This window comes from Podarcis bocagei, assembly GCF_964188305.1.
Source record: "Podarcis bocagei genome assembly, chromosome: 11".
Lineage (NCBI taxonomy): Eukaryota > Metazoa > Chordata > Lepidosauria > Squamata > Lacertidae > Podarcis > Podarcis bocagei.
Window position 1 is genome coordinate 47,982,268 of NC_138136.1, and position 23,190 is coordinate 48,005,457.

General features: G+C 39.6%; 1 protein-coding gene across 3 annotated transcripts in view; it reads right to left on the reverse strand.

Annotated features, from left to right (window-relative positions):
• Positions 1-3,053: 3,053 nt before the first annotated feature.
• The window catches only part of NIPBL (NIPBL cohesin loading factor), a 131,464-nt gene continuing 111,327 nt past the window's right edge, over positions 3,054-23,190 (reverse strand). For 2 of the 3 annotated variants that reach the window (XM_081212578.1, XM_081212576.1), the window contains 22 exons: positions 22,123-22,337; positions 21,903-22,005; positions 20,245-20,343; positions 19,997-20,143; positions 19,520-19,654; positions 18,919-19,017; positions 17,525-17,578; positions 17,014-17,122; positions 15,775-15,911; positions 14,750-14,890; positions 14,339-14,432; positions 14,085-14,239; positions 13,826-13,916; positions 12,838-13,011; positions 11,341-11,531; positions 10,712-10,819; positions 9,876-10,076; positions 8,670-8,816; positions 6,700-6,992; positions 6,029-6,203; positions 4,566-4,751; positions 3,054-4,025 (listed from right to left, as the gene is read on the reverse strand). In XM_081212578.1, the coding sequence (XP_081068704.1) occupies positions 3,660-4,025; positions 4,566-4,751; positions 6,029-6,203; positions 6,700-6,992; positions 8,670-8,816; positions 9,876-10,076; positions 10,712-10,819; positions 11,341-11,531; positions 12,838-13,011; positions 13,826-13,916; positions 14,085-14,239; positions 14,339-14,432; positions 14,750-14,890; positions 15,775-15,911; positions 17,014-17,122; positions 17,525-17,578; positions 18,919-19,017; positions 19,520-19,654; positions 19,997-20,143; positions 20,245-20,343; positions 21,903-22,005; positions 22,123-22,337 (3,420 nt within the window). In that variant the 3' untranslated portion in view covers positions 3,054-3,659. Of the gene's footprint in view, positions 4,026-4,524; positions 4,752-6,028; positions 6,204-6,699; positions 6,993-8,669; positions 8,817-9,875; positions 10,077-10,711; positions 10,820-11,340; positions 11,532-12,837; positions 13,012-13,825; positions 13,917-14,084; positions 14,240-14,338; positions 14,433-14,749; positions 14,891-15,774; positions 15,912-17,013; positions 17,123-17,524; positions 17,579-18,918; positions 19,018-19,519; positions 19,655-19,996; positions 20,144-20,244; positions 20,344-21,902; positions 22,006-22,122; positions 22,338-23,190 lie in introns of all 3 variants that reach the window. The other variant, XM_081212577.1, reaches the window with a different exon arrangement.

The following is a 23,190-nucleotide window of genomic DNA, read 5'->3' on the forward strand; positions in this document are numbered from 1 at the left end:
AGGCTGCAATACCACACACACAAAACTTTAGCACAAGAGATAGCGGGGGGGGGGGGAGTCTTGTAAAAGTGCATCTATCCTCAGCTGGGCAAGCTGTCTTCCCTTGGATCTCCTTTCATCTCTATATACCCTACAGTATATACAACACAACCTCCTAGAAGTATAGAGTTGGAAGGGACCATGGACGGTGATCTAGTCCAAACCCCCCCCCCATCAATGCAGGAATCCTGGCCACAGCTGTCCCTGGGTGGGCTCAGGCCACCAGCCTTCGGGTTAAGAGCCATTGTGCCACCTGTTTACATTTAAAATGGGATTATAGGCTGTGAGGCAGGAAGTCCCCAAAGAGGGAATTCTGAATAACTAAGAGTCGGAACTTGATCTTTGAAACAACATTCTTAAAAGGAAAATCCAGATTAATAGAGGGATGTTAAGCACACATGGTTTCTAACTTGTTGCCCTCTATATATTGCTGGTCAACAACTCCCACAATCCCTATTGGCCATGCTAGCTGCTGTTGATGAGAGCTGGAGTATCGACAATATCTGGAGGGCAACATGTTTTCCTATTCATGTTATAAATCATCTAAACTAAGAGTTTAAGAGTGTCTGTTGGACTCACATTCTTACCTGTGAGGAGTACTCAGGTGGCATCCCAAAGCAAATAACCCTGTACAGAATTGCTGTTTGCCTCCAGTGGTACTTGCTATCTTTGCAGAAATTACCTGGAGGCTGAAGGGGTATATTTGAAGAAAAACATAAGCCAACATTTAATTAAAAAGTAAACTTTAACTCAGAAGGGAGGAATACCCTTTGCTCTGCCCAGTTCCAAGGCACCATTCCTGAAAATAGTATTGCTGTCCTTATCAAATTATCCAAAGATTGATTTCTCTTGTCAAGTGCTCATCAATGGTCAGAGATTGCAAGATTCAGACTGTATAAAGAGATATCAAACATCCATATTTTCTTATTCAACAGTTTTGTTTGTATACATAAAAGGAGTAGGTGGAATTTATTACAATTCTTGATGCCCCTCCAGAAGCAAGACTCAACATATAATCCACTCACCATTAACAATACCTGCTCCCCTTAGGAGCTTGTACTGGAAACACAGTAAACAACTTTGAATCAGTTCTGTGTAAACTCAAAATATCCTGGAACAGTTGCTGCAAGGAACAAGCTTAATTAGCAATGGGAATATACATGAAATTTCAAACATTTTTGCTGTTAAATTCTAATATATTAATTCTACCCAGGAAGGTATTGGAATAAGTAATAAAGTAATAAGGAAGTAATAAAACCAATTTGTAAGCTCCTAGAGCGAAGCCCTCCCCCATGTCGATCCCTCTATATGTTTTGCACTGCAACTTCCATCTAAAACTCAAAAACTGTAAACCAAAACATCTAGAAGGCACTAGGTTGGGGAAAGCAGACCTAGAGGGTAAATTTGACTTACTAACCATCAGCATGGTTTTATAAAGAACATGTAAAAGAAACCCATTAAGTGACAAAGTATAACATTTCCTTTCCCAACTTAAAAGACTAAATTAGCACTAAACTGCAGTACAACAAATAGGAGGAAATGAAAATTATTTCATAGAAAATTATTAAAAAGATTCTGATGAAGAATTAGTCATGTCAGTTTAATTCTTGAATTCTGTACAGTGGTGCCCCGCAAGACGAATGCCTCACAAGACGAAAAACTCACTAGACGAAAGGGTTTTTCGGTTTTGCGTTGCTTCGCTAGACGAATTTCCCTATGGGCTTGCTTCGCAAGACGAAAACGTCTTGCGCTTTTTTTAAAAAAGCCACTTGAAGAGGTGCAGTTGTGACGAACCGTGCTTTGCAAGACGAAAAACATCGCAAGACGAAAAGACTCACGGAATGAATTATTTTCGTCTTGCGAGGCACCACTGTATAAGAAAATGTATTTGGATTTGAATACTATTCTACTGTTCCTAACAGATCAAGTTCTGTAAACTGATGTAATAAAAATCCCACCCCCCCTCTCTCTCTCTCTCTATATATATATATACACACACCCACACCCACACCCACCCACACCACCATGCATTTATTTTATTTTGCAGAATAAAATAAATGCATCCCAAAATTGTATGTTTGGTGAACATCCACTCTTATACAAGCTTGAAAACAAAAATACTTTAAAGTAGTTCTCTGCTAATTATTTGGATGCTATTAATTTCTTCTCCATACATTAATGGGGGGGAGACTACTACCCAGAAAGTCAAGCTGCTTTTAAACCTGGTGATGATACTGAAGCAACCACTCCAGAGTTTTAAGTAGTATTTCTGCTATGTAAAAGGTGAAAAGAAATTTCAAGTAACTACAATACAACCAAGTGTTCTGACCCCTAACTTTTAGATAATAACTTATGATCATATTAGCACAATTAATCAGTTACAAATCCGTATTTACTCCTCTGATATTTGCACCCTATGACTGTAATTCAGTTAAGTGAAAATACCACTAGTGCAGCTAGGATTTTCTGGTTCACATAAAAATATATCCAACAATAGGATCCTAATGCACAGGTGGTGTTCTTGGGTCACAATACATTGTTCCTGGTCAAGAGCAGTCTGATCTCCTGATGTCCTAACCAAGTGAAATATATCCATTGCTAGTTTCTCAGGCGAGAGTGATGGCTGTTCCCACCCCCACTCAAATTTTGAACATTGCTATATAGACAGCATTAGAAAGAAATTGAAGCATACAAGGCATAAACTATAGTTTCTTTTTATATCAAAATGTACTCTTGAAAATGTGTTTGGCACAGTGCTAAATCATATATAGTTAATACTAAATATTGCAGGATACAATAAAACCCTGGAGTTAACTTGTGTTTACACCCTTTTAAGGGATAAAAATAAAAGATACCAATTATTCAGAAGTCAGCCTATACAAACTGTATAAACAATATTTATGTCTTGCTTTGAAAACCACTGATATAGTAAATTTTACATAAAAGACTGCAAAATAATATAAATGGATTTAAACAGATCTTTACAATAAGAAATTCAAATGGAAACAGACAAGTAACAAAGAGAAGTAAAAAAATTTATTGCAGTATTCGTTCCACCAGATTTGCTGGGGATCCCTTTTCTTGTATTATTTCAGGGTGACCTAATACATCAAAATCTACATTTACAAAAACTCCTCCTGCAGATAGGTCATAGATACTGCATGCTTTTTCCCCCAACAGAATAAATTATATATCCAGGAGATTCTGCCATTTTACAGCCTGGAAAAACAATGCTTCCCTGGAAACTGGGCTAAGCTAAAGAAAGCCATCCGCTGCTAGGTTAAACTCCAAGAACACTTTATTAAGAACATTAACAGACTAATTTCCAACATTCACTTGTTTATTTTTTTTTAAAACAGAAAGGTTTTTTTTCAAGATATAAACAATTTTTGTTAAACTATTATACAGTGGGAGTAAAAATGAACTGAGAAGTTTCTGCTGCACAACAGCGAAGGAAGCTCCCACAAAAATGTTTACCAAACATTTCCTTCTGTTTCCTGCATCCCAGGTGTCATTCTTACTCTTCATTAAAATGATTTTTTTTTTGCCAGAAAGTTGATATTTCAAGTTTTTTTCTGTTATTTCATTTCCTGTAAAATTTGGCTGCATGTACAAATGCATTAGCTGGAAGTTCCATCCTTGGCGGCATACAACGATCGTAAAGTCTGAACCACTTTATTAGTCAGCTTATTAGCACTCGTTAGAGCAATTTTTTTGTAAATAATGTCTGACTCTTTAATAGTGTCTACCCAAGGCACCAGTTTGCGGCCATCACGGCGCTTAGCCTCAGTCCAGGAGCCACTGTAGGAGCCTGCCATCCACTGAACACTGAAGCCATTGCTGGTTTTCTGTACTACTCTTGCAATTTGTGGTCGATCTTTGTACTTTGGACAGCAAATAGCGATGACATCCATGACATCAACACTTTCATTCATCTGTGCTGCCAACTCCGTAGAGTCTGAATTTCGTTTTGACCTTCTCAATGACTAAAACATTGGGAGGGGAAAAAAGACCAAGTGTTACACAAAAGAACTTGAGTGAAATTATTGCTTTTATTGCTTTTAATCCCTTGACGCCGGGAGTTGGGATTTCCCGGCACACATTCCATTGCCGGCAATGAGACGCACCGCGACCGCCAGCGCCAAGGGGTTAACATCCTTGCAAAATCACATATTAAATTGTACCCGTGTCTTTTAACTCTTATTGATATATAAAATTATATGTACAAATGAATCATAAAGCTACATAAAAACTTGGCAACAATAAAAAGGATACACACAGTACATTCCAAAGGAAAATTAAACTTTATGCTAGATAAAATCTCTTCTATGTTTTTTATTGTTTTTGTTAGAACTTTCTACAAAAAGGTGTATAAACGGTTAAGAATTTCTATCTACAAAATGGTTTTTTTTCCCATATTGATTACATTACTCAGTGTACATTTTATTATAGACTGACAATTATAAGCACATAAAATCATTTTACGTAATACGCTGCGAAATACGTTGACTCCTCCTCCGCCTCACCCCTGAAGTGCCTCCTCCTCTATCCTCCCCATCACTCTCATCATCCTCTGTCTCAGCTGCATTGTTTTTAGGGCTGCCTCCTCCGAGCAGCGAGGTAATAGCTTTGTTGCGAGCATTTGTGCTAGCTGACACTTCTCCATCTTCCTCTTCTTCATCAGGATCCAAGTGTTCCATGAGAAGTTTGAACTAAGAAAGGATATTGGAAAGAAGATTAGATGAGTCAGGAAAACAGAAAAGAAAAAAAGGAAGGAGATGGCGTGCCAAGCCTTATGGGAGTAACCTTAAGACAATTTGTGGAGTACACTATCAATTTAGTAGCATGTGACACATCTTTTCTTGGAGAAAGCAAGGATTGTACTCTTCCTTAATAGGCCTTAAGGGGGCAAGGTTTTTAGATCTCTTACATGTTAGAGCCTCAATGTTAACTTTTGGCAATTGTGGGGAACTTTTGCTAGCACCACACCAACTCAAACCCAAGAGGGAGTCTTTTGACTCTTTGCCTGCTCTGTGGTCCATTTCTGGGCCAGGCCCAATGCATGAAATTTGCGTTCGGTAGAAAGCTCCCAGTAGAACGAACAGAGACTCCCCTGCAGCCATAATGCAGATTGAAGGCATGGGGGGGCCCCAACCCAGATCGGGACAACAGCACACTAGGGTATGTTGGTAATGTGTGAAAGCAAAAGCTTGTGCTCAGTGGCAAATTCTGCAATGTCACATGTAGCTTGAGCCTACACGTTAATTTTTGCATGGACCATCTCAAGCTCGCTGTGACAGCCCAACCCAATGACATTGCACTGTCAATGGAAAAATGATGCAACCTGCAGCTCATCCAATAGCCTTTAATTTGCCTACTTCTGTGCATTAGATACACATTTCTTCAGCAAGCAAACTGAAGAGGGCAACTTGCAGTGGAAGAAGTCAGCATACTCCATTCCTCACCTCTGAAGAAAAAAACAGTTTCAGCCTGTAGCCACTGCTCTTCATATTTCACCTTCTAAATAACAAAAACTTAAAAGTATTTCAGAACAGAGTTCAAGCGTTTTCATAAGGAAGTTGATAGGCAGTAAAATTCTGCAGGGGATGCGGGTGGTGCTGTGGGTAAAACCTCAGCGCCTAGGACTTGCCGATCGTATGGTCAGTGGTTCAAATCCCCGCGGCGGGGTGAGCTCCCGTTGCTCGGTCCCAGCGCCTGCCAACCTAGCAGTTCGAAAGCACCCTCGAGTGCATGTAGATAAATAGGGACCGCTTACTAGCAGGAAGGTAAACGGTGTTTCCGTGTGCGGCTCTGGCTCGCCAGAGTAGCTTTGTCACGCTGGCCACGTGACCCGGAAGTGTCTGCGGACAGCGCTGGCTCCCGGCCTCTAGAGTGAGATGAGCGCACAACCCTAGAGTCTGTCAAGACTGGCCTGTACAGGCAGGGGTACCTTTACCTTTTTAAAATTCTGCAGGCTCTCAATACTTACATCTAAGTACTGTTTGACTATATTCCTCTTCACTTCATCTGTGAGCTTGGAATGAGCCATATCACTTCGAAGGAAGTCTAGCGTCTGTTTTGGATGGAAATGAATTCCTGCCTTCCTGTTTATTGTTTTATCGTATACTTTTGCCGATTCAGAGGGAGAGTATTTCTGAATTTTACTGTTATCAAGAAAACAAAATGAATGCTTGAAGTTAATAATATTTCCCCACATCCTTTGAAAGTAGAATCTATAAGCAATTCTTCTGAGTCCCTTAGGTCAAAATTCTTAGAAGAAGAGGAGTTTGGATTTGATATCCTGCTTTATCACTACCCGAAGGAGTCTCAAAGCGGCTAACATTTTCCTTTCCCTTCCTCCCCCCCCCCCCACAACAAACACTCTGTGAGGTGTGCATCTGAACTGTGATAATAGTTTTGCTTGCCTGAATAAAGGTTGGAGAGATGGGTTGGGTGTGCAGGAGGAAAGATCTGACTTTCGCATGGCTGGAATGTAACCTATAGCAAGAGTCACATCCCTTGCTCCACCAAGTTTTGCTTCCAGCCCCACCCATCACTGCCATGCACACCCTAGAACTTGCTCGCAAAAGAATGCAGCTCCCAGACTGAAAAGCTTCCCCACTCCTGAGATAAAGTAAGCAAAACATGAATGCTCCTCACCTGTCAGAAAATCCACAGAGGTTCTTCAAATGCTGTTTTAACATCAACAGCAACAATATGCCCTGGGAAACATTTGCAAATTCAATGAGAGGAGCTGAATTGTCTGGCAAACATTTCATGACAGCATTTATATCATTTTCTTCATCAGTATCTGAATCAGACTCTGCACGTTTTCGCAACTTTCGGGGTTTGTGAACTTCCTCCTCACTGTCGCTGTCACTTTCACTGTTACTTTCACTCTCACTCTCTTCATCAGATGATGGCTTCCTTTCTTTTTTATATTTCACCATAGACTGAAAGAAAATGGCAGGTAGTTTAGAAAAATAGCAAACACCATTATCAATATATTATAAAAAGGGATTTGAAAACCGTTCTGACATGTAGTCATTCACCCGTATGAACTATCAAGAGAAATTAAGTGGTGAGATTTTGGGAAAGCAGGCTCAAAGAAACTACACACACATCTAAGCTATTAAATATTCAACTCAGAATACATTCAATGCGTCCCACAAGACGACAGGATTGCTTAACTTGATTACCAGCAGCCCCTTACATGGTTGCAGCATTTCTTTTTTAATGTATGGGTGATCAATCTGCAGTGGGAGTGCAGGGCCCCAGCTGGTAGGCACAAGATTTGTGGCACGTTCGGAAAACAGCAATAGGGTTCATGGATCTGGTTACAGTACACAGACATACACTCTTGTCTGGCTTTCCTAATACCATGTTTCTGCCTAGACTAGGTAGATTTGAGGCAAAGCCATCGTAAGGCAGAGGCGTAGGAAGGTCATGTGCTACCCAGTGTGGAAAATTTCTTGCCCCCCCAACACATTTATTTATTTATTTGCCTGCAAAAATTGTTTTATGTTATTTCATATTTTCTTACAAAGGAATGTGGATTCCGGGCCTCTGATAACAAGTAGGCAACTATGGACAGATACTTAAATCTACAGGATGCATGTGTTTTGGCTTGTGTTATTTTATTTATAATTATTGTTTATTTATTTAATAAAATTTATTTTTTAAAACCTGCAAAGTGGTTTACCAAAACAAAAAACAAAACAAAAAAACCCACAGCAGTAAAATCAATAAAAATTGGCTGCGTGCAGGGGGTGAAGACAAGGCAAGGCCTAATCTACTCAGCCTAGTCTCATTTTTTTCACATAAGACGACTTTCCAGGACCAGGAAAGCCCAGCGGAGGGTAGGGCAGTAGGGTGGTTCATAAACTTTTTTTAAAAAAAATGCCTGCTCCAAAGGTGTTATCTTACTAAACTAGGGATTATACAGTGGTGCCTCGCAAGACGAAATTAATCCATTCCGCGAGTCTCTTCGTCTTGTGGTTTTTTCGTCTTGCGAAGCACGGCTATTAGCAGCTTAGCGGCTATTAATGGCTTAGCGGCTATTAACGGCTTAGCGGCTTTAAGAAAAAGCAAACAAACTCGCAAGAACTCGCAAGACGTTTCGTCTTGCAAAGCAAGCCCATAGGGAAATTCGTCTTGCGGAATGACTCAAAAAACGGAAAACTCTTTCGTCTAGCTATGCCCCGCAAAACGAATGCCTCGCAAGACGGAAAACTCGCTAGACGAAAGAGTTTTCCGTTTTGGAGGTGCTTCGCAAAACGAATCTCCTATGGGCTTGCTTCGCAAGACGAAAATGTCTTGCGAGTTCCTGCGGGGGTCCCCCCCCCTTTCTAAGCCGCTTATCAGCTGATCCGATAAGCCGCTAATAGCGCTAATCCGTCAATGGGCTTGCTTCGCAAGACGAAAAAACCGCTAGACGAAGAGAATCACAGAACGGATTCTTTTCGTCTTGCGAGGCACCACTGTATCTGAAATTTCATGCATATTAGTTAATATCTTGACCCTGCTCCACTGAATTGAAATTTCAGCCTTCACGACATAGGAAAACGGCCAAGTAAACAGCTATTTTTGTGGAGGAGAGAGGCAATGTTGTATAATATAATTCCACTTACCTCCTTAAATGACTGGAGAAGGTTACTACCAGAAACTGATAATGTGATGTCTATATGGTGCATTATAAAAAGTGGCTCTTCCTGGGTTTGGTAAGGAAAACAGGCTAGATTGTCTGCTATGTACAAAAGCTGATTCACCTCCGTTTTCTGTGGAAGTAGAAGAAAATAATAACAGACAAACACACATATACAATCATTTCTGTGCTCAATGAGCTCCATGCCACATTCTTGCTCCTTGAATACAGTATCCAGTGAGTTCCACCCAACATTTTTCTGGGGAGGGGGGATTTCCAAGTGTGACATCGCGTGTGCCGCAAGGCCCACAACCATTGCAAGACCTGGCCCCTCAAGATTGGTAGGCTCAGCCCTGTCCCAATAGATTCTTTGGGTGGGGGGTGGCTGAAGACATCTCAGCCCTATAGAGTTGGCACATTTAGACGGCATGGAGGAGATTCCGTTGTGCAAAGGCAAAGTAGTGGATTCCTACTACTTTGAATACAAACCATTATGCCTATTCCAAGTTATGAGCATGAAAAGCTCTTGCAATTGTAGCCACTGAAACATCACAGAAGGAATGGATTCTGTCTCCTGGTGCCTCTACCCACTCCAACTATAAATACAGGGGCTGTGCCAAAAAAAACATAGAGCTCTTTTGGCATTGGAAGGAAGCTAAGATGAACCAGGAAAGCCACAAAACATTCTGGGAAGAGAGAGGGATGGGTTTCACTCCTGTCAAGGAGAAGAAGTGAAAACTCAAATCTGACCAAGCAACTGCCTTGTTAACCCTAAGGATGGAATCCCGCATTTAGGAAAACCTATAAATATTATTGAATCAAGTTTAGCACTGTGTAGGGGGAATGCAACTTCATTTTTGTTAGCAATTCTCCAGGCCAGCCTCCCCCAACCTGGTGCCCTCTAGATGATCTGAACCCCCATCAGCCCCAGCTAGCATAACCAATGGTTAAGGATGATGGGAATTGTAGTCTAAAATATCTGGAGGGCACATGATTGGGGACGGCTGCTCAAGACAATGAAAGAAATAAAAAAAAATGCCAAAGTTCAACATGTCACTACTTAATTTCTATGTAGTTATTATACTGCAACTTTTATACTATTTTCAAAACCAAATATTCTCTCCAAAGCAGATCATACTTCATCAAAAGCACTTTTTAAAAAGAGTACAGAAAAGGTCTGCATTAGACTCACAGCTGTGTCATCAAAGAGGTTGAGTAAGGAAATGAGAAAGGCTCGTCGGTGTTGTCGGTTTCCTCGGATCATGGAGTAAAGGTGTGAGCACAAAGCACTGCTGGATTCATCATGCCTAAAACCCCTCACAGGATCTTTACGGCAAGTGTTGATTGCTTGCTGCACCTGGTATGACATCTTCATACCAGCCACTGCTTTCATCTGAAGTTAAAAACATTTATAAGTCTTCATTTTGCTTAGGAGAAACAGAAAGAGGTTGCCACAAAGATTTGAGCTCAAACTTATCTGTTTCAGTTTCCCCAATAGCTTTCTAGTGAACAATTTTCAAATCATTTGCTTTTTTATAGCAAACATGCACAATTTTGACACACTGATATACATGCTGCAGTTAGGGGAATTATTTGTGTTTTTAATATTTGTAGCCTTTCTAGGCCAAGGAAGAGAAAATATATGTGCGTTTTCTAGAGCTGTTCTAGTTGAAATGCAAGCATTTTTGTTATAATGTGAATTGAGGCAGAGTTCATATCTACATTCCCAGTTTGTTAACCACAATTTAGCAAGCTAGGATTGTGCATCAGGCATCATCTCTTCCCTGTGCACAGATCTTGATAAATGTAAGCTACAGTTGGTCATTACTTCCAAAACAGGATTTAATATCAGATCAAATTGTACTAGTCAGTAAATACATTCCACCACCGTTCCCCATTTTATTAGCAGGTCTGTGACCATATAATAAATGACTGGTTTGTTGGTTGGTTCCCCATTTTGGAAGTAATTACTGAATGGCTTCACTGGAAAGGAACAAAAATAAGCACAACAAACAGAAGCATACATACATGAATAAATCCAGCATATTTTTTGTCAATCTCCACCAGCTGCTGGTCTGCTTTGTTCCTCATAGAAGGTTCTGGATCTGTGCCCATAGCTATTAAGTATGGCACACACTGAAAGACAGATAGACACTTAATGTAAAATCTTCACATATGCCTGCAGATGTCTATATTTTCCTCCTTTTATGTTGTACATGTTTGACATGCTACAAATATCCATAGCCTGCAGAGCACCATAAAAAGAGGTCTGGAAAGGCTATGCGAACACCACAGAGCTACACTGTGAAAACTGTATAATTCACTTCTTAATTTCAGTTAAGAACAGCAAAGTAGAATCAATAATACCTGAAAAAGTCACTCAAATAATAGCACAACAGTTTAAACAGGTGGTCGTTTTTGAAACTTTGAACCTTTTTTGGAGCACCTCTTAAGAGGTTACAGATTCTATGAAAGAAAACCACCAGTTCCTGTGTTATTGTCTATCAGTCTGCAAATAAACAGCTCATTAATGTATTACTGAAATCGTAAATTAATTTGCAGATTAACATGTGCAAAAGGTTTTTGTGAATACATTTTTTATTTTACTCCAAAGCAGGTGTATATAGGATAGCAGCCCAAATTATGCAATTGCATACCTGAACTGGATGGATAAGACCCTGGTTTAATGTCAGTGCAATAACATTGAGTGCGAAATGACGGACGCTGGACTGCGTGTGAAAGAATGCCTCAAGGACCTGTTTGAGATAGAGCTGCATGATAGAGCTGCTCATCCCTGAGGAAATATCACCCATTTCTTTCAGATCTTCCTGCTTTGCTACCTTTTTCCCTATGAAAAAAACAAACGAAAGGAGATGTTTTATCAACACTTTTTATCACATTATATACATGTATATGGTTTTTCATACTATATGGAACACAGGTTGGGAACAGGCTTCCTAAGGAGGTATGTGCAATTTTTTAGTCGTACTGCTTAACTCCTTCCTAACCAAATCCCTGGTCCAACATTTGTATGCTTTGCTGGAAACACAGAAACAGCATCTCATTCTTCCCTACTAACTCATTTCATCAATATAACATCACAACATTTCAGCATGTGCCTCCTCAGTAATTGGGATGACTGAAAGGCCTCTTCAGAAATACCATCACCGCTGAAGATCAAAAGATACAGTTTAAGCCCAAGCTTGATACCTGTGTCAAAAACATGGAGGAGCATAAACTTCTTTGTTGTTTTCAGCTGCAAATGCTTAAAGTTTCATTACCTCTACAGGAGAAAAGCATTGCTTATTTCAGGATATGAAACCACACAATATCATTTCTGTTGTGGTTTACTACAGAGGTAGAAGAAAGACTGGAAGGGGAAGTGCCTTCTAGTTTAACTATCCAGATAAGTCTTTCTTCTAAAAGAACCTGCCACCAATTCAAAGTTTGGGGGGGGGGGGAGAGAGTTTGCAGCAATTGCTCGAAAAAATCCAAGTATAGTTGAAAACTGAGCCAGAGCTCCTCAGAAGCCCCATCACTCTAGAGCAAGTAGGTGAGAAACTGGAAAACAGCAGTTACTTTTGCAACTGCCATTGACAAAGGTTCTTTGAATAATTTGCATAAGCCCCGCCTGCTGAAGCAAGTGGGAGGAGTAATCCACTCCAGGGTAGCTGCCTCCAATGATGGAGAAACTACTTTTAACAGCCATTGTTTAAGTCCTTTTCTACATATGAAAAAGGCTAAAGTGGAAGAGGAGACTGTACCACTTCATACTCCAGGTGGTAGTTGCTATGCTTTTAATGCTCCCTCTCAAGAAACCTTCTCTGAAAAGCAACACACACACAGTTCTGGCACAGCACTTTCACTGCTACGCCACTTTTCTTCTTGCAAATATGTTTTTACTTTGGGGGGTGCATTCAAAATGTGATTATACACCTTAGGTTTACTGCTTAAACTGCATTCAACCATTTCATTCTGCTGCACGTATAGATCTTTCCTAGTTTGTTATCCCATTATCTGTAAAGTTTTCAATGCACAGAAAGCTCTTTGTGAAAACATCATCAGAGATGGAACTGAAAACTAAGTTGCAGTTACTTGATATTAATTACTTCTTTAAAACGTTTACTTAAAGTGCAACAATGCTCATCACTCACATTCTCTATCTGCCTGTTGCATCCGTGTATCTTCCTCTTGGAGGTATGTTTGGAGATTTTTTAACACCTGGATTTTTAAGTTTACTGAGCTGTTCTTATCAGAGAGTATGCTGTTGTATAATGTTTTCACTTCTTGTTCAAACATTAGACCTGGGTGTTGTATGAATGCAAACCCTGAAAGAAAATAAGATGATACAATTTGGTATATCCTTTTACTGAAGCAGATTTTAAAAGAAAGTCCTGAGTGTTTATAAAAGGCCACATTCATATTTGCAGGCAACTTTATTTCAAATTCCTTTTGAAAAGATACTGTGGCACATTGTGGAATAATATTAGCTGCCTTACGACAGGACACAAAAAGTATATAGATACACAAAGTGGGTACTAGCCCATTTTAGAAGCATCATAATTTCTCTGAAGTGTAAAACTTGCTTGCATAGAACTGAACTCTTACAATGATCTATCTCAACACAGAAGCAAATTCTCATGGTGTCGACCATTCTACATAGGGGTTCCATTCCTGGCCCTTGTGCGTGTCGGCAGAGTGCATATTATTCTGTCCTGCCCCTGTTCCGCCCCCTTCTGGATCCAAAAGGACATCATGTCAGCACAAAATGGTCACTGCCTATATTTGAATAGCAATTGCTCTGAATCATCATAACCAAGAACTCATAATTAATCCTGAGTGTCTGTTCAGCAAATGCAAAGGTAACTTCTATTATCAAAACAACTTCAATCCAGTGCAGGTTACTTCTGGAGGCGGGACAGGAGGCATTTTCCACCAATTTCTCCTTTCCCTTGCAAATTTCCAGTTCCACCTGCCATCTACCAACTCTCTGGAGCAGATGGGGCATGTAGGAGGCTGCAGGGGAAAGCAGAAATCAGCAGAAGCTATCTTTCTTGCTTCCACCAACAGAACTTTGGTAGCAGAATTCCACTATAGGCAAATCTGTGTGCATCTAATATCACAGTATTTCGAGGTTCTTACCTAGACCAATAATGGCTTTTGTTTGTACCTCCTCATCTGAATGTTTGGTAAAATACATCAGCAGCTCAAGTACTTTATCCTTAATGTTAACCTATTTAAAGGGGAAACAATGTGGATAATTCAGGGGAAAAAGCTTGGGAAAATTTTCATTCATTTAAAAAGCAATCACATAGGAAAATCTGCTCATCTAAGTTTATTTTTCCCCAAAATGTCAGTCTATCCAAATATAGTAGTAAGCAAATAAATACTGAATGTTTACCTTGCTGTTGCCTTTAAAATCTTCTTGATCAAAATCAAAATGCCGACACAGTGCACCAACAGTGAAAAGGGATCTAAGGAGTGCTGGTTTATTTGCTGTAAGTATAGTGCTGTTTGGGTCTTCTTGATGTTGACTTTTTAATTTTGAAAGTGCACCTGCAAAAAATGAAGAATACTTGTCTTCATAGTTTCTTTTCCTATTAGATGTTTAATTAACTTTCAAATAATGAAAATTCTGCATAAAAATTTACTTACCATAGTATCTATTAAAGCAGGCCCATACAAATTTGTAATTCTGAGTGACCTTGTTTACAACAGCCCCAAGACAGCTGACACAGTGTTGCACTACCTAGAAACAAAGCAGAACACATTAGATTTTGTTAGAAGTAATTTCTAAGACAATACAAAGCAGTCTGTGGAGAAATCAACATCTTGCTCTTATTTTAGCAGATGTCAAAAGCTGAAAGCTCTGGGGCTATTATGAGAATACAATTTTATTCTAATATATTTCTAGCTTTCTTCTCTATAAGAAAACTAACATCTCTATAAGAAGACTAATGAAAATAAAGTGCAGTAAAAACCATTACAAAAATATGAAGTCAAGTCTTATTTAACATGAGTACCGTGCTAATGCAAATTGAGTTTGAAGTAGAAATTAAACCTTACTGTCATGCCATATTTGATTATAAGCTTCATGAGATCTTCTTCAATAGTAGCAAGGAAAGTCTCACTCGGATGTTCCATCAGTGGCACTACTAATTCTAAAATTTTTGCAACGTTGCAGATCACCATGAAATCATTTTGACTCTACAGAAAAATATTGCATATGGTTAAGCTTCTTCACTCTTCTTGTGCTGTTATACTACTACATATCTGAATAAAGTGAGTAACAATCACTCCTAGTGATCAATTCCATCTGTTTACAAATACACCTTGAATGGAATATTAAAAATTATATTGCAGATAGAAAAAAACAGTTGCCAGGATGTGAGTTTAAACAGTTAGCAACTTTATTATAAATAAATAAATGTTAAACTAGCATCAGCAGGGGTTGACACGAATGGGCATATGAGAAGGGCCCATACCCCAACAGAGCTCACAGTAAAGGGTCCCTAGACCTGATGCAGTGAGGAGATAGGCTTACTGGGGGAGGGGCATGGAAACCATCTCCAAAACCTGGAGCTGAAACTGCCCTGAAGCAAACAAAAAAGCACATAAGACTAACATGTAGATATTTGTCTAATAAGGTCCCTTCTGATGTGTACACACAGTGTCTGCATGTTATCACACTTTACCCATTTGCCAAGGGAAGCATTGGAGACCATGCAAACCTATTGGGCACATAAGGTTTGAAGCTACCCTGAATTAAAGAAGAGTAATCTGCCTGAAAAGGAATGCTTTCTGAGGCACAAGAGAGGACTATCAACCTTTTTCCCAACCCGTGATCTCCAGTTTGCAAATTTAAAAGCAGCAAGATGTTTACAACTGTTTCCTATGCAGATAACCAATATAAAAATAAAGGAGTAAATCAGGGCAACCCCCGATTCCTCGGGAAATAGGTTACCTAGGTCTGGTGCCTAAAAGTCAATAGGGAAAGCCAATAACTTTTCTGTTTCCAATTTTCACTTCAAATCATGAGTTTCACATAACATAAGCAGAGGCAATGTGGGGAAACAGTAAGGAGTACTTACACTGCATTTAGTGGTAAGATATGGCTGCATGGTCATGGCATGTTTGACCATTAACTGGGGCCTGATTTTGCTGAATAAGAACAAAGTGGTTATGCAAGCTACCAAGCAACTTGAATTCACACCCTTATTGTCGGAATCTGAAAAATAAAGAAAAAAATGTAAGTATACATATGCACACACAAACACACTTAACTAATATTCCATTAAGATGTTCAAATATACAAAAACTGTTAGTATTATTTAGTATCATGTGCGTCCTGGATATATTATGGACAATTAAATCAACAAGCAGAATTAGAACCGAAGCTGCTTGCAATGGCCAGGTCCATGTGCTGCTTCCTGGGGAGGGGAGAACTGTGAATATCTCATTTGCCCCCCTTCACCCATCAGAGGGCACAGTGCTACCATCCTCCTCTGACTCGAGGATGAGTGCCCTACTGTACTTCAGTCTTGCAGAAGTCAATGGCTACAAAATAAGGCAAGGGCCCTTTAACAAACCAGCCAGCTCCACCAGCAAGGTGTAGATGCCTTAGGAGGAGAATGTTTCATCCAACAGTGCCCCCTTGGAGCTGTCTATTATCCTGTTCCTGTCTACTTTCTGGTTTGACATGAAACATCTGCTTCCCCTGCAACACTCAAAGCTTCCATGGGAACATTATTTAGATGGGTTTTGATTCCACAAGTAAAGAACTATTGCAATTCAGTTTAAGACCATAAAATGTGCACTGTGTGCTTCATTTTGTAAGGGATATAGTTCTGAAGGCTGGGTCATAAGAAGCTTTCGCTCAATGTGAACAGGTCCTCCTGTGCCTGCTTTCTAGCTACACAATCACATGATCAAGTGTATTTCATTTATTGAATTTATCTGCCACTCTTCCCCTCTAAGGGGACCAAGACAACAAACTCATCCACAACAAATTTTAAAAAGCATTCTAAAACAGTTACCATTAAAAATACCTAAAAAGTTACAGGTAAAAATATTTCATCCAGTGATCTCAGGATGGCCCTTACAGTATTCTTTAGCCACCAAATGCCTGGTATACAGGAATGTTCTCAAATTCCTCCTGAAAGCTAACAGTGTTGGAGGCACACACCTCACTACATGAGGTTTATATAGGAACACACTTCTGCAATAATTCATACAGTCATGTGGAAGGGTAACTTGAATTCCACCTGGAGCTCTGCTACCCACAAAAAATTCTACATAGCTTATGAATGGAATGTAAATAACTGTTTTACCTGCCAGAGATTCTTCATACTTCAGAATGTGTTCAACCAAATTATCCACAAGCTGAGTACAGGCTTTCTTTACAGGCTTATATGAAGCATCTTCTTCAGATTTTAGCAACTACAAAGATATACAATATGGACAATGTTGATACTCATGGCTAGATTCTGAGAATATACAAGCCATCTTCATATGAAAGCATGTAAAAATAGGAAAGAACTATATTTCTGCCACACACGGGAAGCAACTGTCAATAGGCCAATAATTTACAAGCAGTGCATTGGAGCAAAAGAAAAGTGTGTGTAGTGGGGTTGGAGGAGGGTGACTTTCCTCACACCCTCCTGGCAACCCCCTCTCTGAAATGGCTTCCCCAAAAGGTCTTGCTCCCATTTCTGGAAGCAACCTCAAGAATCCACCTTCACCTTCAAACTCCCATTCCACAGCCTACCCCATTCAGTATAAACCTCAAACTGAGGGAGTTCCATTTTTAGAAAAATTTAAGTTATCTGAACAGTTACTTACATTTTGAAGAAGCTGTTCAAACCAATCATACCCTGTATCTCTACAAGCTGCAACCTAAGAGAAAATGAAAATTCATTTGCATGTAACTTTTCTACAGTAACATATGTGAATATTAAAACATCAATAAGAAAAGGTAAAGGACTCCTGGACAGCTAAGTCCAGTCAAAGGTGACTATGGGGTGCAGCTCTCATCTCGCTTCAGGCCAAGGGAGTCAGTGTTTGTCCACAGACAGCTTTCCAGGTCATGTGGCTAGCATGACTAAACTGCTTCTGGCACAACAGAACACCGTGATGGAAGCCAGAATACACGGAAACTCCATTTACCTTCCTGCCGCAGTGGTACCTATTTATCTACTTGCACTAGTGTGCTTTAGAACTGCTGGGCTGGCAGAAGCTGGGAGAGAGCAACAGGAGCTCACCCTGTCATGCGGATTCGAACTGCCAACTGCGAACTGCCCAAGAGGCTCAGTGGTTTAGACCACAGCGCCACCCACAATAGTAATATACCAAATGTAAGTTTTTTCTAACCTTATGACTATTGCTTTATGTTACTGTCGCTTCACTCTGTCTAACCTACATTATTTTTGAAGCAGGGACCTCTTTCCTATTAGGCTCTGTAAAGTGACATGCTCATTCATAGTACTAATAGGTTTCTGAATAGCATCTCAAATATTTGAAACACCATCTAAGTTCATTAATCATCAACTTAAGACCAAAGCAGACCAAATGTTTTTTGAAACAATGTCAAATAAACGTGAAATCTGCTTTATATAAATGAAAACTATAAAAATATTATACAGTGGTACCTCTAGTTACAAACTTAATTTGTTTCGGAGGTCCATTCTTAACCTGAAACTGTTCTTAACCAGAGGCGTGCTTCCGCTAATGGGGCCTCTTGCTGCTGCTGCACCACCAGCACACAATTTCCATTCTTATCCTGGGACAAAGTTCTCAACTCGAGGTAACTCTTTCAGGTTAGCGGAGTTTGTAACTTGAAGCATTTGTAAGCTGAGACGTTTGTAACTCGAGGTACCACTGTACTGCAGGAGTATTGTTAAACTCTCTTGAAAATATCTGAATCCATTTAACGTTATGTTTACTTAATCAACTTCAATCCTACATACATGCTATACCAGAATAGTTGGTTAGTTATAGGGAACCTCACTAAAGACCCAGAGTATTTTACATGTATCAAGGGAGATGTGTGCAAACTGCAACATTTGCTTGAGCGCTACAGTATGAGAACTCTCAGTCTTTAAAGAATAAACCAACACTAGGGACAGAGGATAATCACCAATCATGTCAAGGACAATAACAAAATTAGAACACGTCAGACACAACTCAATTTATCACAATTGATACATTAGTCAATGGGAACAATAGCACTCTCATACCACATCTGTAATGTTCAATATTTTCCTGGTCATTGCTTCTTTGTCATTATGGGGAGTTGGAGTAAACCACAGCTTCTGGAATGTCTCATTTACCAGTTTCTGGAAATAAAATGGATAGATATTGATTAGGTAAAAGTAGTTTTCCAGAGTCTCTAAAGTACCAACAAGAGTCTAGAAAAAGCACAATCCACTAGACACACATCACTAGCAGTTCAACTTGAATGGAAGGGAAATCAGCACCAATATAGCCTCAGTCAAGCAACCCCCACCCTGCTGAAGCAGCAACCACCCACTGCTCACAGGAGATCCAAACACTGCTTTTGAGAAGTCCTTTAATCCCTGCTCAGTCCCGCTGTCCCGGCTGCACAATCCTGTTACTTGCTGGAAACATGGCATGCTGCTAAGGGCAGGATGTCAGCTGATGGGCATGAGGACAGGGTTTAATCCTGCCTTAGCAGCATGCCATGACTTCAGTGGATGGACAGGTGGGCCTGGTTTGAGGGAAATGACCTCACAGGCAAAATTGGAACCCCTGCCAACCAAGATGGGCGCACAGGTCAGAGGCTGCTCACCCCTGTAGTAAGTGATTTGTTTACTGTACCTTAATGCCTTCTTCATCGTTGACTCTGCGAATCATCTTCACACACATTTCTGTAATTTTGGGAAATGTTGGTTGTTCAATGCAGATATCCCTAAGAATCTTTATGACTCTTTTTCTGACACTAATACCAGTATCCTGAAGAAGCAAAAGAAAGAAAAATTTTAATACTGGGGGAAAAATCAGCATGTTACCCATCTTACAACACATAGGGCAGCTATAATAAGCTGATTAGCAACAGATAACTAATATAATGTCTATTAAAACAAGACCACACAGTACTATGATTAATAAGCTAAAACAGTGTAAAATCCTTACAAATGGAGAAAAAAATCTTCTTAATGCTCACTATTGCAGTTTGAGATGCTTGTCAGAAACTATGTTTCAACAGAGGTGAACAGAGGACCATCATATTTATTTCATCATAAAGAGCTATGTAAAAATTGTACATAAAACGTTATAATTTAAAAGCAGCCATACCAGTATTCGCTCAATCAGCATGTCATAATACTGTTCAGCAAGCTGTGGTCGACAAAGCACAAACCGACCAAGTAATTCCACGGCTGCTTCTCGTACACTAGTGGAATTGTCCATCAACCGTCCATGGACACCACGTTGCATGTCAAGCTATAAGCAACAAGCAAGAAAGAAACACAAAGTGAGGGAAACCATAAAAGCTGCTTGTGAGAAAAATGTGTGTATGGTTACAGAGTGTTTTCTTTGTTTACCCTGGCTAGAATGCTGGGATCTACAGCAACAACCTCAGACAAACACTTCATGGCTTTTGTTCGAACAGCAATTGCATTTTCACCAAGCACACGCAGAATCTAATAAGAAAACAAAAAAATGGCATTTTATTTGCTTTTGAAAAGTAGCATGCAATGTTTAACGAACAAAAATGAAGTGAGGAAACATGCTAGAATTGAAGTAAAATGAAAAACCAGCTACCAGAAATCTAACATAACCTCACCAAAGGGGCACTCAGTCAAACATATTAATTGCACCACCCCATTTCACTCCATGTGAAAGGTCCACATGTTTTGCCACAATTCAGTAGCCAAGCCATTATTTAAAATATTCCCCTCCTTCAAATCCTTTAACATGTGCACACTTGCATATGTGGAGGACTGGGGGCAAGAGGTGCCTTACGTCTTGCTGACATTTGAAACTGGCAGAAGCAGAAAGTGTTTGCCTGCTCCAAAGCCCAGCTTATTCCAAAAGGAGACTGGGTAGGGGCACCCTGTGTCCCACTTGATTCACTTATGGGGTGGGCAGGTGCATCCATTACCTGTGACACTTCTCAAGAATGATGTGAATTGAAGACCACTCCAGAGAATATTACGGCTGGCTGAACTGTAAGAGGGTAGGATTTTCATTGGCCATCACAGAGAAAGCACTTCCTCCTCACCAAAGATGCATGATTTTGGGGGCAGGAAAATAGACTATCCTGTCTATACCACTGTTGGCCAGATGCAGCAGTGCATTGGAACTCACTACAGTGAGCCTTGGCTGCTTGTATCAAATATGGTCAGGGAGAAGGTAAAGAGAACATCTAGGCCACAGCACTGAGCCTAGGTGAGGGACATTTGCTCCGGTAAGTGGATTTGTGGAGGGCCTGCCCCTTGAAATGAATGGAGGCTGTGCAATAGCAATGTTAGGTGGATTGTGCCCAGAGTGATATAAAATATGACTGCTTGCTTGTTGATATTGCCTTCTTTAAAGAGGCATCTAAGTATGTGTTTTCTTTTGATTTTTTGTGATAATTTTGGATCAAGTCCTCCATAGTAGCTATTCATTATTCTTTCTGCATTTTTAATCCACTCTGGTCAAGAACCACAATGAAGGCCAAAAAATTAAACAAAGTAGGAGTACACTTGTACTTCTGGAGACCTAACGTGGTGACCCATTCAAACATGCTTGCATTCCTATTAAGTATTAATATAATCAAGCTATTGAATTACGACATTCATCATGGCAGTACCATGCACTGCAAGCAAACTACTAAAACTATTTTCTAATTTGAGTTATTAGGCTGCTCTACTATGATGTGTGAATATACACTTTATGAGGTAATATCCTTAAAATTCAAGAATGCAAATAAAGAAGTATATGTAGGCAAAGGACCATTATCCTTTTAAGACACCTTTTTAACTTAAGGTTCTTGTTACAAAAATGCACAGATGAAATAAGAGTTCAAGGAGGTGTGAAATGCATGCAGGATAAAGAAAAATGTTGTGGAATTGATACATAATTATGGAAGCATGTGGTGTTACCACGACCTATTAAATACCTGCGCTTAACAATGAACAGATATTGCACACTACCGCATAAGCGTTTGGAACCAGGAAGCCAACTGTATTTCACTAAGACTTCTGGCACAGTTTACCTGTGTCAAATAAATATCGAAGCTCTGGGCAAACGGCCTCATAGAGGCCAAGTAGCGAACAATCAAGCAAGCATCTTCATAGTCCACAGTATCAGAATTCATCCTGTAAATGAAGGGGTAGAATATTGCTTTAGCATTTGCTTATCAACAGAAGAATATGGCAATACATGAACACCAAATGTTGTTTAGTAAATAAAAATGAACTATCTGTGGAACTCACCTTAATGTACTGAACTGAGAAGGTGCCGTTTTAATGATGTTGCGAAGAAATTTTTTGCGACTTTCTGCTCTGTGCATGATTTGTCCCGTTGTCTCGATTTCTTTTGCATGGTGTGTTCCTTCAGATGAATCATCATCCTTCTGAGTTTTCATTGCTTTCTCAGTCTCCATAGTAGTGTCCCGAAACCACTGTGCTATATAAAATTTCCGAGAAAACTGGTGCGGCAGGAGAGAGTGTGGGAAAATAAGTCCCAAAAAGGACAATGTCAGAAAGTGTTTCATTGCTTCTACTGTTTGTTGGATATGCTTATTTAGTATATTTTTAATTGATGAAAGCTGTCTTGAGCATTTTTACAGCAACAGAAAGGAGGGATATAGATTTTCTTAAATAAATAAGACACTAGTATTTTAGAATATATTGATATAAGTTCTTGTTACTGGAAATGAAGCAGGGCATTTCCATATTCCAAGCCAACTACATTTTGAATTACATATAGCTGAATTTATCAACTGTATTTTGAGTTGCATATAGTTGAATTTACTCCAAAGTCATTTTCATGTACAAGAGTTACTTCAGTTTGCAAATACACTTTAACTCCTGGATTATTTACACTACAAAACATGATAAAACAATTATAAACTGATTTTTAGAGTCTATGATAAATGAACGTGTTCCTCTACTGCTTATTAAATGTGACCATCATAAAAGTGTTAGGGCCTACTCTTCACCTACCCAGAGTGCCTCTGTCCATGATAATACAGAACTCCTTACATGATAGGAAGCAGAGTCAATGACAAATTGAACCTGGGGTCTTCTGAATGTAAAGCATGTGCTATGTGATGTGGCCCTTCTCCTTTATGGGGAATATACCACAGTTGTCATTGACTCTGCTTCCTATCAAGTAAGCAGTCCTGTATTATCATGGACAGAGGCATTCAAATGTGGTTCTGTCATCTCTTTCTTAGGTTATATTACAACCCCACAAACTTTAAAAAGAAAAAAAGTATTGCCAAATTGGAAAAACAAGCATTTTTATACTGAACAGTGGTTTAGTGGTAAATTTTTAGT